The 19,151-nt window shown below is 41.7% G+C and overlaps 1 protein-coding gene across 1 annotated transcript in view; it reads left to right on the top strand.

Moving 5' to 3' along the window:
• The first annotated feature begins 497 nt into the window (after positions 1–497).
• Positions 498–19,151, top strand: part of LRP2 (LDL receptor related protein 2) — a 199,855-nt gene continuing 181,201 nt past the window's right edge. The window contains exon 1 of the mRNA XM_045860549.1: positions 498–738. Within this exon, the coding sequence (XP_045716505.1) occupies positions 660–738 (79 nt within the window). The 5' untranslated portion in view covers positions 498–659. The remainder of the gene's footprint in view (positions 739–19,151) is intronic.

Below are 19,151 nucleotides of genomic sequence, written 5' to 3' on the forward strand. Positions count from 1 at the left end.
CTTCTCTTCTCTTCCTTTTCTAAGACCGTGTCGGTGCCACTTTCTTCGGCAGATAGTTAGCCGGCTTCTGTGCGGAGGCAAATCTTCCGGAGAGGCGCGAGTCCCCCATGTAAGTGTGTCCGAGTGAGTCTTCGCATGTGCCTGTGCGCGTATGAATGGGAGTGTGTAGCTGTGAAGTGTGCGTGCCTGTGTGCGCGCAAGGGCGAGCGTGTGAGACTTTTTGACAGTGAGGAGTGTGCGCGACTGTGTGAGTGTGAGACTGTATGAGTACGTGTGTGATTGTGTGAGCGTGTGTTCGAGTCCCCACTTCTTCCAACGCTGCGAAGTGTAAGGGGCGGGCCGGGCGGCAGGGGGCCTGCTCTGCTGGATTCCCGCATGCTAGTTCCGGGGCCGTGGGGTCTAAAGGGCTTTATGCTCTGTCTGGAGGGTGGGGACTGGCGCCGGTACAAAAACGGGACGCCTTGGGCGGGCCAGCTTTCTGCCCCAGGAGCCCGCCGAGGTGCGGGTCTAACCGAGCGCTAGCGAACCTAGGCGCTGCTTCTGCTGCTGCTGCTGCTGCTGCTGCTGCTGCTGCTGCTGCTGCTGCTTCTGCGGTGTGAGACGCGCGCCCACCTCCCGGGGAAGGAACGGCGAGGCGGTGGCCCAGGGCTGTCGGCGGGATGGAGCGCGGGGCGGCGGCAGTGGCGTGCACGCTGCTGTTGGCTTTCGCTGCCCGCCTAGTGCCTGCCAGTGGCCAAGGTAAGCACCAGCCGGGTGGAGCTCGGCTCGGAGAGCGGGACTTCCCTGGCCGTGGCCGGCGGGAGGAGGGGAACGAGGCCGGGCAGGAGCGAGGACCCCGCGGCGGCGCCGCAGCGGCTCCCCCTGGGGCGCTCAGGTTGCCCAGCGAGGGGCGAGTGGGAGCGCCCCTCCTTTGCCTGCCTTGGAACTGAGCAATACAAACTTGAGAAAGCAGCCCTGCCGGTTTTGGTGACAGTGCACCCCACGGGGACCCCGTCTTTGTTCTTGTGGGAATTTGTCCTGACCCTTATGGAAAGGACTTTGCGGTTGGACCCCAGAGGGTGGAGGTCCCCGGCCCCCACGAGTGCGCAGCTTGCTCTCGCCACGGATTTATTCCATTCCGGGCGGAGCAGTTCTTGGCGCCGCTGCGTGCGGCTTTCCACCTGCAGCGTCCCGCCCCGGAGATCCGTTCGCGCGCCCAGGCTGCGGGCTAGAGCACCCCCGCCCCGGTTTCACCAGCGAAACTTGGTCCCGCAGTGACCCCCAAGAGACCGCATCTTGATATAGGTTATTTACAAGCCAAGATAAGGCCGGGAGGTGGGATTGGCTGAAAGTTCGGCTGATAATACTGGAGCATTTTCTTGAAGGGTTTTCCTTTCCAAACGGGTGGTGGGGGCTTTTGTGTTGATGAATGGGGCGCCTCTCCGCGGCCAGAGTTTTGAGGGCTCGAATGGAGAAAGTTTCTGGTTTGAGCGTCTTAAACTTCTCTCAAGTTATCGGACAGTTTATGGTTGTTTTTACAGAAGCAGTAGGAGAAAGGGAGGAAGAAGTGGAGAGAATAAAAACAGCAAGAGGGGAAGAGGCGAGAGAAGACAAGCAAGTAGGAAAGATAATGGAGAGAAGGAGGACAGAGAGAGAGGGGAAGAGAGAGAGAGAGAGAGGGAGAGAGAGGGGGGAGAGAGAGAGAAGGAACTAAGGAACTTCAGGGATTGAATGGGAAGGGCGACGAGGAGGCAGGGGAACCCCGCGAGCTCTCCCTTGGCTTTGCGTTGCTAGGCAGCCGCGTGTGACCGACCCCCAGACAGACAGCGGACGCTGCTGCCTCCTCGGGGACTAATATGTGTGTGGACATAGGAGAATCCATTCGCTCCCCTCGCTCCCTCCTGTTCCTTCTCGTTGGACAACTTAATTGAACTACAATGAAAATGAAACTCCTATTGTTGTAGGATTAGCCAAAGCAATAAATTGATTTTCCTAGATCACATATTGGGGTTGACAAGTGGGGAATACAGAAGCCCCCATTTATTGAGGAGAGAGGGGAGGGCTTGTGGATGGGCTGTGACATGTATTCAAATGGTTAATCTGCTTTCTTTCCTCAATTCTCAGCGTAAGCTCCTTAGAGGGAATCAACTAAGTAATTATACAGCAACTCCTAGCAGTACCGTTTCAGACTTCTTGGGAAGACGTTTGGAAACGCCAACAAATCCCACTGCTCTTGTAAAAATCTTTGGAAAGGGAGGAAAGGCAGGGGGAGACCGTTAGAAATATTTACTTGGAACACCTTTTCCCAGTGTCAGTAACACAGAGAGAGGATTTATTATTATTGCAGAGGGTGTGCACCCCCTACCTTAGGGTTCTGCCCCATGTCTTAAATGTAGCCATTGGATTAACTGTATGTTCCCGTCAGTGCCTGGCAAAAGGAAATCTCCTCCGGACTCATCTGGGATGCATTTGGGTTGCCCCCATATCACCAGAGCAGAGGTTCTCACTCCCGGATCAGTGGCTCAGTAACCAAACACCTGTACTTATTCTTCTCGGTGGTTTAGATCCATCCATCTCCCTTTCTCTAAGTGTATATAGATATATAATATGTATGGAAACAGTAACTTATCTATGTGGCAGGTCTTATTCTAAGCATTTTACACTTACTGACTTATTTAATCTTCACGATACCCCTTTGAAGTGAGTACTCTTGCTCTTCCTGTTTTGGAGAGGGGGCATGAAGGCACAGAGCAGCTAAGTAACTTGCCCAAGGTCACGCTGCTAGAAAATGGCAGGGCGGTGAGGCAAATCCAAGAGATTCTGACTCCAGAGGCTATAATTTAACTGTCACAGTATGGCTCTCTTTGGGTTTCTCTGTTTTGTTTCTTTTGTATTGAAAATGCTATGCTCTCTAAGTTACTATCTATGTGTGAGGTTACTAAAGAGGCTGAGGGGCATTTTGCAAATCTTTGCCATATAAGGTAAAATCTACCTGCTGTTCTATAACTGTGGATATTTTTTCCCCAGGAGTCCTTTCGAGGTTAATATGACCTGAATCTAAGTATCCTCACTCTTAGTCTTACTGATTAATCATTTTTACATACTTATTCTCTGAATGTCCTCAGTGTGGAAGGTTAAGGAGATTTTTAGATTCTTATTATATCGATTCTGACTTACGAAGTAAAGTATGATTACATTGTAAATACTCTTATTTTAGCATCACATTTTAGATAAGATCTTACTGCAAACTTTGCATCATTAGAAATTGGAAAAGAACTCTGAGTATTTTATGCTTTGTCATTAAAAATTATAGTATATCTATAGCTGAAAATTATTTCCATTTTTCTCTTTTTGTATAATGCTTTTTAAGAAAAAATTTGGGAAAGCCTGCACTCTAGGGTTAAGTTGCCATTCTAGCTGTTTGACTCTGGGGAAGTCACTTCATTTTGCATGGCTCACATTGCTTATCTGCAAAGTTGATGTGATAATAAGATAACTTAATTCTTTGACATCTTATCAACATAAAGAGATAAAAGTGCTTAGCATGTAGGCATTGATCATAAACTAGCAATTATATTGACCAACAATTTATTATATTGGCCAACACTTAAAATAACATATTCTTTTGTTTACTATTCAGATCTCCAGTTTCCAAATGCACATAGGAGAGTCTTTAACTATTTTTCACTAACATTTCTTTGAGGAATTCCCAGATCCAAGGATTGATTTAAAGGGAGGGAGAGAGAGAGAAACACTGATTGTTGCTTTTTCTAGGCAGACCTGACCAGGGTCAAACCTGCAACCCAAGCATGTGCCCTGGTGGGGGAAGTCGAAGGTGACCTCAAGTTTTGTGGGAGGACGCTCAACCAACTGAGCCACACAGACTGGGGCCAAGGATGGGATTTGAATTTTTTTGAAACAGTGTTATTGATCAATTTTTAAAAAAAAATACATTTTATTTATTGATTTTAGAGAGATAGGGGAGGAGAGAGAGAGAGAGACATTGATTTGTCCTTCCTCTGATTCTTACTGTATCATGACCTGGGATTGAGCTACCCATCTAGGACAAAATGGTATTGATTTTTAACAAAGTTAAATTCTTTCATCCAATAAAGATTTAGTTTATTTTTTATAGTTAGTATCACCTTTTTGACAATTCCATCTTCCAGTGACATTTATATGTTTAAAATATTGTGGGGCCAGTAACAAACATGCAACATTTTAGTTTTATCACATCTCTGATACCTTGCTGCTACTTTTATTTCACAACAGTTGGTTTCTCTTTCGCTGCTTGAAATTCTTCCTTTCCTGTCTTTATTGGGCATCTCCTTAAACTCCCTTTAGTCTTGTGCCTGTTCTGTTTTCATAGACACTTACACTGTTACAGCTGGAGCCAACCTTAGATTTTAACTGGTCTACTTACATTATTTGAGAGGTAGGTAAATGCTGGAGGGAAGGGAGAGGACTGGAAGGAATAAAAACAAAGGCAGGTTAAGCGTCTTGCCTAAGGGCTGATGACTTCCTGTAGAGCTAAAATCTGAACCCTCTGCTCCTCATTTTGTTTTTCCACTTAATAATGTTTATATACCTGTCCTTTGAATATCCCCAGCCTGGGTGGTTGAGAAATTCTCTAGATTCCTTTTCTGTTGGTCCTGACTTATCAGATCAGACAAAATATGCTGACAAGATAACCTTGGTAAGTCTTCCCCCAAAATTTGCTGAGTCACCTGTCCTAGGGCTAAGAGAAAACTACAGTAGATTAAAGCAACCATCCACCTGGTGCTTTCAGCTGGGTCCAGAACTTGTGCTGTGACAGTGCTCCGACTCCCAAGTATCATATCCCAGGTCTGCTTTCCAAAATCTCAGGTCATCGAAGCTAGTTTATGAAGATCTCTGGATTTTGTAGTTCAGGCTGCTACATGACTAGGTTTTTAGGCTTATTCAAGACAATCATTATTAGGTCGTGGTTAATAGTTGTCCATGTTCTCTAGGCAACCTGAGAGCACTCAGGTTTCAAAAAATGTTTAATTAAAAATTTTTGTCATCGCCCTGATCAGTGTGGCTCTGTGGGTTGGGCATCACCCTGCCAGTTTGATTCCTGGTCAGGGCACATGCCTGGGTTGTGCAGGCCAGATCCCCAGTCGGGGGGGGTGTGAGGGAGGCAACCAATGTTGCTCCTTCTTTACCTCCCTCCCCTCAGAACCTCTCTCTAAAAACAAGGAAATAAAATCTTAAAAATGTTATCTTCATTTAAAATAATGATATCAGGAAGCTAGATATATTTCCTGTGTGAATAGAAGCACATTGTAATGTTGGCTTTGGAGTTTCTGTTAAGTCCTTGTAGCTAGAACAAGGTACGTATAAAGTAGAAGGTGCTTTCAGAAGTTTGTTGAATTGGAAGAAAAGGATTTTTATGGATGACTGCTTGATATAGGACAACTAAAAAGGTACTAATTGTGAAGCTCTGTTCTAGTGGGGAAAATGAGTTTGATGGAGCCTAAATGGTTATCATACCATATTAACTGTGTCATCTTGATGAGTTTAAAAAAAATTGTCACCACTGTGGCATTCCCCAACATTTATTAAGTGTCTCCAGTATGTAGACACTTAATAGGGTGTAGGTAGTATCAATACTACAGAAAGGTTAAGGAGGATGAGAAATGAAAAGAGGAGTCTAGATTTCACAATTATATGGGATTGAAACTTTGTGTTTAAGAGTCTCAGTCATTCACTAGTTTCTAACAATCCTGGTCAGGATTCACCAACATTAAAAACATTTGACATGTAGAATTGCACACCTGAACCCTATATAATTTTATTAACCAATGTCATCCCAATAAATTCAATAAAAAAAAAGGTTTGACACATTTTAGCTGCACTTTTAGGCTGCTTCTTTATAATGATCAAATTGGTAGCTGTTTTGAAATGAGACATTTCTTTTATGCTTCATATGTTCCAGAGGGGCCTGTGCAAATGTTTCCTAAGCAATTTCTTAACAATCTCAGCATTGTGTGATGAAGTGGGAGGAGCAAGATTTTGGGGTTAGGTCTGGGTTTGAATCCTGACTTTGCCACTTACTACTTTGGAAATTCAGTTTCTCTCTCTCTCTCTCTCTCTCACACACACACACGTATATATGTATATACATGGAATTCATATATATTTTTCATATATTTCATATATATGGAATTTTAATTTTAATTTTTTACAAGTAGTTTTTTCAGTGATTCACTCATATGTTTACATGCTGGTTTAATGGCTAAAACAACTTTATGTGTATAGTCTGGACTCTTATGTTTGTAAATGACAGAAACCTAAGTTAAGTACATGAAACCTAAATGGAAGTGTATTGGAACACGTAATTGAAAAGATAGAGCTATTAAGTGGAAACTTATGGGATTGCTGTGATTCTAGGTTATAAATAGTCAAATATTGGCAATTTCATATGGCTCAATCTGTTGTAAAATGGGGGCCTAGTCTGTGTTATGCTGATCTGGCGTCTCTTTCTGTCTCCTGGCTCTGAGATCACTCTGTTTTCAGACGTGTACCCTTTGGTGTCATAAGATGACTGTCCATAGCTCTTGGAGCCACAGCCTTTCATGGCGTGTTCATTGGGAAAGAGCAAGAGTTTTTGACTTAATCGTTCCCAGCAAAGTTCTTAGTTGAATCTTAGGGGTTCTGCTTGGGTCATTGGAGAAGCAATCACTCTATCCAGGGGCATGGAGTGTGCCCGAGGCTTAGGTCTGATCATGTGCTTGGTCCTTGAAGTCATGGACTGAGGATGGACCCCAGAAGGAAACTGGGGTAAATTTACCAAAGGAGTGGTAAATAGATGTTGGTCTGCAAAAACAAGTGTCTAGAACACCTTATCAGATAAAACAAACTGATGTTATTTCATTGCGTATATGAAGACAGACCTGAAAGGATATAGGAGCCCTGACTGGTGTGGCTCCGTGGGCTGAGCATTGTCCCAAAGGTTGTTGGGTTGATTCCCTGTCAGGGCACGTGCCTGGGTTGTGGGCCAGTTCCCCAGGTGAGGGTATTTGAGAGCTGATCGGTCAACCTGCTGGTGTTTCTCTGGTGCATTGATGCTTCTCTCCCCTTCTTTCTCCCTTCCCCTTTCTCTAAAAATAAATAAATAAAGCCTTTATTTTGAAAAAAGAAACGCTATAGGAATTTCTCAAGATTAGGCAACCCTGGGATAACTCAATAAATTGAAGGGGAAAAATACTGGAAACATTAAGGCAAAAGACATGGTGTTCATGTGATCAGGTTACAGCTTTAAATTGAGAATGGGAAAAAGAAGGAATTGAAGAGGGTTTATTTGTAGCATTAAAGGATTCTTATTTGAAGCAGACCTTTGTGATGGACAAGAAAATTCTAGAAAATCAGCTGAGAAAGGCCTTTTCTCCTTTTCCAACTTATTCCATTTCCTTGTTTATAGTCCTAATACTTTGTCCCTTTTCCATGCACTAGACTTCAGCTAAGAAATGGGGTAGAGAGAAAGAAGAGAGAAGGGTTTGAAGACTAGAAGGTAGAATACATCTTGGTGAAAATCCAAGAGTCCCTAGCATTTACCCTAGAGACTTTACCCCAAATATGGTAGGATAGGTGTCTTTTGCACATACATGGTTTAATTTAGAAAAGCCAACTATATATACTCTATGTCAATTGTTATTTTGTGTTAATTTATTAAAGTCTATTTCTAATAGCATGTGCTGAGAAACTAGAAACACTATCATTTCAAAAATGGTAATGTATATTAGAGTACTTTTGACTTAGGACAGTGCTAAAGCATAATGCAAGGAACTCTAAGACTCCCCAAGAAAATGACAGGTTAGACAATGTGAAGTTTCTTGTTGAAATTCCTAAGCTTTTGGTCATTAACCCTCAGGTCATGCCTGACCCCCAAGATTATTGGAAACAGTGAGAAATGAAAGGAGGAAATGCAATTACCATTCTGTTCATTGAAAAGTTAAGCCACTGTTACCATGGATACAATGGCTTGTTTATTGTCCAGATTTTGAGACCCAAGTTTGTAAGCAATACCAGAGGTTCCTTTAAGTTTACGTGCTATCAGCCAGTAACTCATGAAGATTCTTAGTAACTTCGAAAATAAGCCTTTACGCACTGATCTACTTACTCATTCACATTAAGTATCAGCATGTGTACTTTTGAGGGTCCAGTGGGTTTTGAGGAAACCTGAAAAAGTAGAGTGAGACAGTAGCTACAATTTTGAGTTGTGTTAGGCTAGACTTTCTTGGATTCTTTCATAAAAACATCCTGTCTTACAGTGTCAGATGTTTGCTTGTCACTTTGGGCCCAATTCTTTGGTTTTTAATCTCATTAACAAGAAGAAGCTTTTCCAAGTAAAGGCTAAAAAAATATTTATTTCATAGGGAAATAAATATTTCCCTCAGATAAAGTTAACTTTAAGAATAAAAGTCTTTTATCTGAAATATGTCAATCTTACCTACATTTTAATCTTACTAAAAAAGAGAAAATCCTATGTGTACTTCCACACTGATTTAATTTTGATGTGGGAAAGGGTGGGGAGGGTACTTTTTGTTGAAAGAAACATGAAATAGAAAACCCACTGCAAACTGGCTTAAACAATAAAGGGTATTTATTGGCTCATGTAAGTAAAAACTTCTGAGGCAGGAAGGGTTCAGGTGAGGTGCAGTCAGGGCTCCAGTTCTCTTTCTTTGTGTTTTTCTTGACTCTACTGCCCTCTAGGTTTCAGTTTTGTTTTCAGTCTGGCTTTCCATATTGTCATATAGCTGCCAGGAAAAATGGGGCTACTTTTTATTTTATTTGTTTTAAGTTAGGGGCAATTCAACTTTGACAAGACTTCAGTTATGTTCTCAAAAACATTCTATCATCAAAATGTATAGAATATTATAATCGCTAAGGACGCTAGATAGAAGCCAGCTAGCTTCCCAAACTTGGCATATCATCAAAATTACCTGGGTAGCTGTAAATAGTATATATAGATTCTTAGGCCAAAACCTACACTTACAAAATCAAGAGTGTGGGATTTTTTTTTAAAGATTTTATTTACTTATTTTCAAAGAGACGGAAAGGGAAGGAGAAAGAGAGAGAGGGAGAGAGAGAGAGAGAGAGAGAGAGAGAAACAACTCTCTCTCTCGAGGTTGTCTCTCACACGGCCTGCACTGGGGACCTGGCCCACAGCTCAGGCATGTGATCTGACGAGGAATCAAACCAGCAACCCTCTGTTTGCAGGCCAGCACTCAATCCACTGAGCCACACCAGTCAGGGAAGGAGTATGGGACTTTTCAAAAGAGAGTTTCCAGGGAATTCTGCAGGGTCACACAATTTGGGAACAATTGATATAGGTAACCTATCATTTTTATATTTATATTTTATTTTTTAATACATTTTATCTATTTACTTTTAGAGAGAGAAGGAGGGAGGGAGAAAGAGGGAGAGAAACATGGATGTGTGAGAGAAACATTGATCAGTTGCCTCTTGCACACTCCCAACTGAGGACCTGGCCTGCAGCTCAGGCATGTGCCCTGACAGGGAATCAAACTGGTGATCTCTTGGTTCACAGGCCGGTACTCAATCCACTGAACCTCACAGCCAGATGTGGTCCACATGTGCATTGCTGTAGCTAAACATGGGATGGCAGGGGAAAAAGACAAGATTATGCTGACTCATTTCACCCTAAATTCCTGAAACTAATCTTAACTTTAAGACCTGTTGCCCAGGGGGGCCACTGTCCTACTTCCTTACATTGTCTTTTTTCTCCAAACCTCCAATACCACCTGCTTAGATGACAGTGATCCTTACAAATGTGAAAATAGAAGCAATCAGAAGAGAACTCTACAAACAACCATAACTCAGACATTGTCACTTGCATGTTGGCCTATACTAATTGTCTCCTGTCTTACAAAATCATCTCTTGAATCCACATTCCCTCTGGTTATTACGCTAGTTTCTCTGTTCTTCTTTCTAGCAAAATTCCTTGGCATTTTTATCTATATCCACTGTGATTTCTCTCTATCAATTTTTCTCAAATCATGCCATTCAAGTCCATAACCCCTTGACAGATATTTCTTTTGCCAAGATCACTGATGACCTCCATGTTGTTAAACCCAATGAGATCTGTTCTCAGTTTTCGACTGTTCAGCAGCATAGGACATGATGTGTTCCACCTTCTCCCATTAAACACTTACTTTAGCTTCTTGGAAAGCACATTCTCCTGGTTGCCTTCCTTACTTACTGGTTTCTCCTTGGCAACTGATGCTCATTCCTATCCATCTCCTAGACTACTTTTCATCTCTATCTATACTACTTCTTTGGTAGCCTCATCCACTCATGGCTTTAAATACCATCTATATACTGACATCTTCCAAATTTATAAGCATAATCCATACCACTACCCTGAAATGCAGGCCCAATATGCAGCTGCTTATTTGACATATCCTCCTGGCTGTCCAATAGTGATTGATCACCCTGCAACTAAGTAACTAATTAACTAATCCTTCCTTCCTCCCAGATTTTATTTATTTATTTTTAGAGAGAGGAGAAAGGAGGGAGAAAGAGAAAGGGAGAAATATTGATGTGAGAATGAAACACCAATCAGTTGCCTGTCATACACACCCCAACCTGGGACTGAACTTGTGAACCAGGCATGCACCCTGATGGAATCAAACTCATGACTTCTTGCTTCGTGGAATGATGCCCGACCAACTGCGCCATACCAGTCAGGGCCCTTCTATTGACCTTCAGTACCCTTTTAGAACATCAGTCATATCATGTCACTCCTCTGCTCAAAAACTCAATTGGTTTCTGTCACATACAAGTTGGGTTGTCCAGCAATAGACATTGAGATGGATTTTGGAGTGCAAGATGTTAATTAAGATTAATGTTCATGAAGGAAAGGGAGAAAGCAGAGATGGGTGGAAGAAATTGACCTATGGCAAAGCCTCAGTTGACCTAGTGAGGGTCTCTGGAGCAAGAGTTGGCTATGAGAGTGTTCTGTGTCAGGCCTTCCTTAGTTGCTAGGTGTGGCCTGTCTTGAGAAGGTGCCTTTCTATACTTGGGTGCACTTCAAAGGGGCTGAGTGCAAGTAGACAGTCCCTGAAGAAGACACTGGGTGGGTCTACGCTGGCTTCCCATCTTAAAAAGGCTCAGAGTCCAGGTCCTTACAATGGTCCACAGGACCGGAACCAACTGACCTCCATATCACCTCCCTTATCTCTTCCCTTCCTCCACTCACAATGCTGTAGGCTCGGTGATATCCTTGCCTTTTTCCCAATGCAGTGAACACCTTCAATGCCTTTGTACTAACTTTCTTTCTTCCTGTCTCAGATTGTGCATTACTTGCTCCTTGCCTTCTACAGGTCATCTTCTCAGTGTGTCCTCTGATTCTTTACTGATTTACATTCTCCATTCCATTTTGTTTATTTATTAACTTTTGTCTTTCCATCCCTGTGATGAAAATTTCAACACGGAAGCAATTTTTATCATTTTTTTCCATTGCTTTATCCCCAGTATCCAGAATGAGGCTAAATAATTTCAGGGGTGGACAAAAGCAAGTGCACTGTGCCATTGTGACATTATTTTGTGTTAAAAAAGCTATTGTAATGATCATAACCTGCATGTCTTTTTCCATGTGAATAACTGTAAACCTACTTTTGCTCACCCTGGTACATGTAAGCAGAATGCGTAGACAGATGCCACTAGGGATGGTAAGGCTAAGAAGGTGCTTTCTGGGCTTATCACCCTGTCCTTTGTATTGCCAGCCCTTCATCCCCCCAGGCTCCTGGAGGCCCCATCAAGATCTGCTGGAGAAAAAGGAACATTGCAGTCTCTATCAAAACAAGTGGCTTAGCAACGCTGCGTCTCTTCATTTGACTCTCCCCTTCCCTCGGCCTCGCTGCCACCCAGCTACTGCTGATTCTAAATGCATCTGAGAGTGGCTGATTCTGCAGCAGTCTTTTTCACTTCCATCCCAGGCACCTGGTTACCCTCTGAGAATCCCCTGTACATATAGAATGGGTCATTTTGCTATTTTTGGCACAGATTTGATGCCATCACTTTTACAAAAAGATAAGCCAAAGTTTTCAGAAGTTATGTTAGTGGACTGTCATTCGGTGTTTAAACAGAACACAAAGGAAAGCTGTCTGAGACCACGGCTCAGTGAAAACAGTCTTGTTCAGACAAAAAGCCCTGTTTGAGGAGGGGAGTGGTTTTCCCATTCAGGGAGGTGGCACGGACTGCGATGGGAAGAACATTACATGTCAAGTCAGAACATTCATGGATCTTGTTCCTGATGAATGAAGGAAAAAGGGCCTAACCAAAGAGGGCCCGAAACTGTTGAAAAACGCCCATGGCTGCTGGGCACAATCCTTCTCATTTTAGATCCTATTCTTTCAAGGACTCCATCCACAACCACAAGCAGATAGCCTAGAGGCAGATGAATAACTCATTTACATGCGTGTATAGGTTGAGAAGTGGATGGAATGAGTTAGGATAATTCTGGCAAAATTTTTTCAAGTGCTTTCTATGTCCCTGACACTGTCCTAAGTGTTTTACAGGTATTAGTTTACCTGCTTCTTTATTAACAGTCCAAATATTGTGGATAAAGGACCAAAGTAAAGACAGGTGAGGTAATTTGCCCAAAGCCATACAGTTACTAAGTGGTGAATCAAGATTTGAACCCAGAACCCTTATTCTGTGTTATCACTGTGCATAATAGGCAGGAGCAAGTGGAAGATAGTTCCTCTGTGTGCAAACAGAGCCCCATTTAGTGAGGCTCATATTGCCATAAGGTGACCTCATTTTAGAGATTGGTACCTTTGCAACCCAACTTTTGGATGTTTTGTGCTACTTTTGGCATTCATTCATTCATTCATTCAATACCTATTGATGGAGACCTCTCATGCTCCAGATGTGATGCAGCTAGGTGCAACAAAGGATAGAGAGGTTCCTGTGACACAGGCCTGTCCAAAACAGCTTATCGTTTAGAAGAGACATTTCTATTTTAACTGGGTTTTGCCTCTACACTCTTCAGGTGCTGACCTATTCCTGTCTGCTGGCTTTCTCTTATGTTACCGTTCCTTATGTGGTAATGTCTTCTTCTCTATAATTACATCTTTTAGTTCAAAAGATCCCTTACCCAGTCAGAGTTCTACCCTAACTTCCCATTAGGGATGGCAATGATTTTTAAAGGTTGTTGTTTAGTATTAATGGAAAAAATTCCATTTTTCCATTAAGTTCTCCCATTCAAAGTCCTAGCAGAGAGTAATCAACAACCAAGTGAGAACTGAATCTCTTCATGTCTGAGGAGGCGGCTCTTGTAGAGATGGGGAAGGCATTTACCTATGGGCTGGATGTGCTGAAAGGTCTCCTGGGCTCAAAGCATCTCTCACCCTCACCAAAGATGTCTGCTCTGCCACCATTTGAGCCAGTACTTTAGAGTAAGACATTACTCTAAAGTTTGTTTCCCCCAAAACTCTGATTAAAGTGCAGAAGTGTTTACCCTGGTAGAAATTTGCCAGAGTGAGGTTCAGAAAGAATGAGATCCCCCAATTCTTTTTTAATCTCAACCAAGGACATTTTTTCATTGCTTTTATTTTTATTTTTTTAATTGAATCTTTATTGTATTTTTCCCTATCACTATTTAGTTTTCTTCATTGCTCTTAGAGAGAGAGGAAGGGAGGAAAGGAGGGAAGAAGAAGGGGAGGGAGAGAGGGGAGAGAGGGAGGAAGGAAGATAGAGAGGGAAACAATGATTGGCTCCCTTTTGTACATGCCCCAACTGGGTATGGAACCTGCCACCTAGGTATGTGCCCTGACCTGGAATCGAACCCACAACCTTTTGGTGTACGGGAATGGGATGGTGCTCCAGCCAACTGGGCCACGCTGGCCAGGGCCAAAACTGGTATGTTTTCATGAGAGATGAAAGAAGTGAAGAAGCTACCAGAAGGTGAGAGGTAACCTTGAAAGGGAGTCAGCTTCATCTTTTAATTGCTTGGCCTAAGTCACCTTTTCTGGGGAGGGGGTAAGGGGGGAAAAGGTATTATTTCTTGTGTTTTTCTTAGGATGGCCTTTTGGAGAGTTTCTATTGTGAATTTATCATACAGACCTCATAGATAGAACTTCTTTCCTTCTAGTATGGGTCTCCTCTCTCTAGTTAGCTCAGCTGAAATAGGATTGTTTGAACAAAAGGAGAGGTTGACACTAAAATCCATGAAGTTGCAAGATTCGGTTATTCCTTAGGGATTCATTAGTACCAGGAAAGATTGAGAGGAGGCTTTTAGATTTAATGTACATGGAAGATATAACTTTTCCAGACTGTACTGATGACTATTAATAGGAATCCTATTTTTTCCTTGGTTAGTATCAACAAAAATATAATTTGCAAACGAACAAAGTAAAACACACATGTCCCAAGTCAATTGCTAAACAGTTAATTTTTATGTACTAAAACTCTGATACTTTTTCCAGTTCACTTCTGACATAAAAATTTACTTCTTCCTTAATATTTGGTGCAGTGAGGTGTTGAAAGAATTTGCTAAGTAATCATTGGAAGCTGAGATTCTAGTGAAAGACAAAATGCACAGTTTAAAAATTGAACCTACTAACTGGAAGACAGCAAAAGCTAGTTGCTTCTTGCTGTAAATAATTAAACCCAGCATTGCAGACAGGCGAAAACATGGGACTTGAGCAAAGTAGGACTTGAGCTAAGAAGGATGCATAGTGCATTTAACACTTTCACTTCCCTGCGAGGGGAATCAAAGAAGTCTTTAACAGTTGTTGCTGATTGTGAATATGAGCAACAAAATCCCACTGTAATCCAGATTTATTTTTCTTTGATTGAAGGAGTGAGAAAAGGAAGGGAAGAGGAAAGGCATTTTATTAAGGCCCTTGTACTCTTTCCCTTTAGGACTTCTAAGAGTGATTTGTCACAGTGACCTGGGACTTTGGTTCCCTCCAGAGACTCGGTGCATGATGGGTGCATTAGTAGATCAAAGACAATTGGCTCTATTTTTCTTGCAGAGAAACATTGGATCTATTGGGTTGGCCAAAACGTACATTTAGTTTTTTCCCATGAAATAAAAGACACAGTTTTCATTTTCACCAATAACTTTATTGACTTGGATGTTTTGAGTATGTTGGCTATTTTCACCTATTGGCTTCTAGTGGTTAAAGGCCAGGGTGCTGCTAAACATCTTCCAATGAGTAGGAAAGCCCCACAGCAAAGGATTATTTGGCCAAAATGTCAATAGTACCAAGAAACTTCGCAAGCCACTTTTGACACATTTGATCAGTCAGTGCATTCTCCATACACTGCACAAATCTTTTCTTTCCATTTCATTTGTGTTTTTTTATAGAGCTCTTTTTTTTAAGATTTTATTTATTTATTTTTAGAGAGGGAAGGGAGGGAGGGAGGGAGAGAGAGAGAGAGAGAGAGAGAGAGAGAGAGAGAGAAACATCAATGTGTGGTTGCTGGGGGTCATGCCCTGCAACCCAGGCATGTACCTTGACTGGGAATCAAACCTGTGACACTTTGGTTCACAGCCCATGCTCAATCCACTGGACTACACCAGCCAGGGCTTCATTTGTGTTTTTACCCTTCTTGAAATAATAAAGCATAATACACTGAAAATGTTGCATTATTTTTTCCATCTTCAATATTAAAATGGCTACACAAAAATTCACCAATTTTGTAAGCTTCTTTTTAAAAAATGCATGCTAATGTGACAGCTGACACAATACAATCTAACAATTGTTTTGAATGAAGTTAAAGACAACTAAGCACTACTAGAGCCATTGTGTGGGAAAAAACAAATGAACTTTTTCATTAGCTTAACACTAATTGAGAACTGGATCTACACGAGACACATAGGATGTATTCTTTCCAATTTTCTGTAACAGGGCTGGTTTTCTTAGGACAATCTTCCCCTTTTTGAGGTGGGGGCAAGTGGTTGGCCTTATTTTTCCTATCTGTGAAAAAGGGAATAAGATTTATAGTTCTCATAGGGGTGAGCATTACGTGTTTTAATTTTATTTTAAAATTAATAATATAGACTAAAATTGACTCTGTACGTGTGTAGTTCTAGAAGTTTTAATACCTGTATATATGTCTGTAACCATCACCAGTTCAACGACCTCCCTCAAATTCCTTTATACTATCCATTTGTAGTCATACCCTATCAATAGTAGGTTTTAAGTTCTTTTTCTTAAAACTCACTTCTCATATGAAAGTCTCAATTACCTTTGTCTGTTCATTTAAATTTATTTTTATTATTTATTTATTTATTATAGAGAGAGAGGAAGGGAGGGAGTAAGAGAGGGAGAGGAACATCGATATGTGAGAAAAACCTTGATTGGTTGCCTCTTGCCTCTTGCACGCCCCAACTGGGGACCTGGCCCACAATCCAGGCATGTTCTCTAACTGGGAATTGAACCAGTGACCCTTGGCTTTGTGGAACGATGCTCAACCCACTGAGCCATGCCAGTCAGGCTGTTCATTTTCATTCAAGAAGTGTTCCTAGCCTATTTTTTGAAGAAATTCAAATGACATGGATGGTAAGCTTTGCAAAGCTTAATTTTTGTTTTATTATAATAGAGGTAAAAACTCTGGAAGCTCTTTAAGTGTGGCCTTATAAGAAAAAAGTTTCTCCAAACTCGGCTCATTGCTGGAGTGGAATCTGCAAAGAAAACACACTCAAGAAATCTCCCTTAAAGAGGAGGACAGAGGTTTATTTTCTATTTGATGATTTACCCCTTGACATCTGGGAAATGATTAGTTGATGTTTTCAAAGAAGGTTAAGTCAGTGTGTTTAATTAACTGTGGTAATCAGGTGACTCAAATCAATTAACTCCTTGTTAACAATTTTCATCAATTTTGTAAATAAATTACTAAATCAGTATATTCTACTCTTAGATTAAAGGCTATTTCCTTACCTTATTGATGACAACTTAGAGATTTTCTCCTGCTCATCTCATTCCCTCCCTGCCACCTTCACTCTTACAAATGAGAACTCTTAAGCTAGTTGTAGGTTGGGGGAGGGCAGCCCTGTTGGAAAGAATGATCTAGGTAAATGGCACAATAAGTAAGTGTGTACACAGTGACATTAAGGTAGATTGGGGTGGGGCAATAATGATGAAACTCACTCTAGGATAAGCTTTTACGTTTTGAAATGTTTTATTTTTTCTAAGCTCAAACTGAATGTAGGTATAATAAAAAAATGAAACACCTGGCTGGCGTAGCTCAGTGGATTGAGCGCGGGCTGGGAACCAAAGTGTCCCAGGTTCGATTCCCAGCCAGGGTACATTCCTGGGTTGCAGGCCATAACCCCCAGCAACCGCACATTGATGTTTCTCTCTCTCTCTCTCTCTCTCTCTCTCTCTCTCTCCCTCCCTCCCTCCCTAAAAATAAATAAATAAATAAATAAATAAAATCTTAAAAAAAAATTTGGCTTTTAGCTAGAAGTAGATTGAAAGGATACTTTGAGTACTCTAGAGGGAACTTATAAAAATTATGGGGTATATTGATTGCATTAGTCTGTAAAGCCTGATTGCAGTTTTAAAATACCATAAAAATATACAGCTAAAATATTGTTGCTTTTTAGAATCACTGTAATTGAAAATTCTCTGCATCCATGATTTTATTATGTCTTGGTCCCCAGTGAAGCAAGTGAGCAGGAACATTATACAATGATCTCCCATGCCCTCACACCTGCCATTGAATGTTCTGAAGGATGCAGGATATTCAGGAGATTGGTATTATAGGAAGGTTGATATTGGGAATATTTGGCATCTTCAATAACTTTTGAAGTGTTTGTACATTGAAAATTTGCAAAAATGCTGTGCTAAAATTATTCACATTATATAAAGAGAAACTTCTTAGTTTTCTTGAAGGTGTAGAAGGTAGCTTAAATTGTGGGAATGAGCTAAAGCCAGTGATATAAATATAAATCTCTGCCTGCCAAGCCTAACTTTGGGCTCTTCCTACTATTACAGAAACCTTGGCCATGCCCCCAGTGCTCCTTCTCCTTCTTCACCTGCCCAAGGAACCTCAGTCTCAAGGATCTACCTACCCTGACACAGTTAGCCTGTGGGTGAACCTTTTTGGTGCTGGGGCACTCCCTGGTATTGGAGCTTAAGGTGTAGCCTGACACTTTTCAGATGTGTACCCTTGAGCCACTTGCCCCTCTGAGCTTCAGTTTCCTGGATTATACAATGGGCATTAGTAATTTACGGGTTTCTGGGAATATTTAAAGGACATTGTGAACATACAGTACACATTTGGACCCACAGGGAACCTGGTGTTAAATCTTTAATAGTTGACCAGCTCTTGGTTAGGTCAGGGCGGCAGGGCAGCCACTCTGCTGTGGTCTTTTGAAATACAGGAACCACTTGTGAAATTCTCTACCCATAGAATTTGCTGGGGGGAGAAACACAGTTTTTTTTTTTTTTAGGAGATGAAATTATTAGACAAGGGAGCATTAGAAGACAGGCCTTAACATCTGCCTTTATACATCCTGCCCCTCTCAGGTCTTGAAAGCACAGATCCCAAATGTCATGTTACAGAAAATCTCAAACTTCTTCATGAACTTCGTGTTTCTGTTTCATGTGCCCTGCACATGCTCCCTGCACACTTGGTCCTATGCAGGGTTACTGAGGATGTCTCTGTAAGTCTGGAAACAAGAATGATGGGTGCATGGGTTTAAGTGGGACTCGGGTGTGTCCTCTGGGCAAGGGGAAGGTTGGCTGGAAGGAAGAGTACATTTAAGATGAATACTTGGCTTTGTGAGAAGTTTTAGGCAGAACATGTAAGAATCACAGTCCACGATGGTTTTTTCCCCCTCTTATTTCATGAAAGAAGTTAAAAGGCTATATATTCAGTTAAATGTGCCTGGCAAAAAGATGAAATGCAAGCAGGCGTGTTACGTAGGACTTATAGGAAGTCTTTTTGAAAGAGAGAAGGCACACCTTTCTTTTTTGTTCCTTATTTCATGAAGTTGTGGAAAGGGCAGTGAGGAGTTCCACAGGAAAGAAAGCTGTCAAGCTAGGTTTTGCTAAAAATTACAGTACATCTTCTCACTGATGTATTCTACAAACATTTACTGAGAGCCTAGGATGACGGGAGGACTGGAGGCTCAGAGATGAATAAGACACATATGGAAGCATTGT

Source organism: Phyllostomus hastatus, unplaced genomic scaffold (assembly GCF_019186645.2).
Source record: "Phyllostomus hastatus isolate PE091 unplaced genomic scaffold, TTU_PhHast_1.1 phas_contig_1, whole genome shotgun sequence".
NCBI lineage: Eukaryota > Metazoa > Chordata > Mammalia > Chiroptera > Phyllostomidae > Phyllostomus > Phyllostomus hastatus.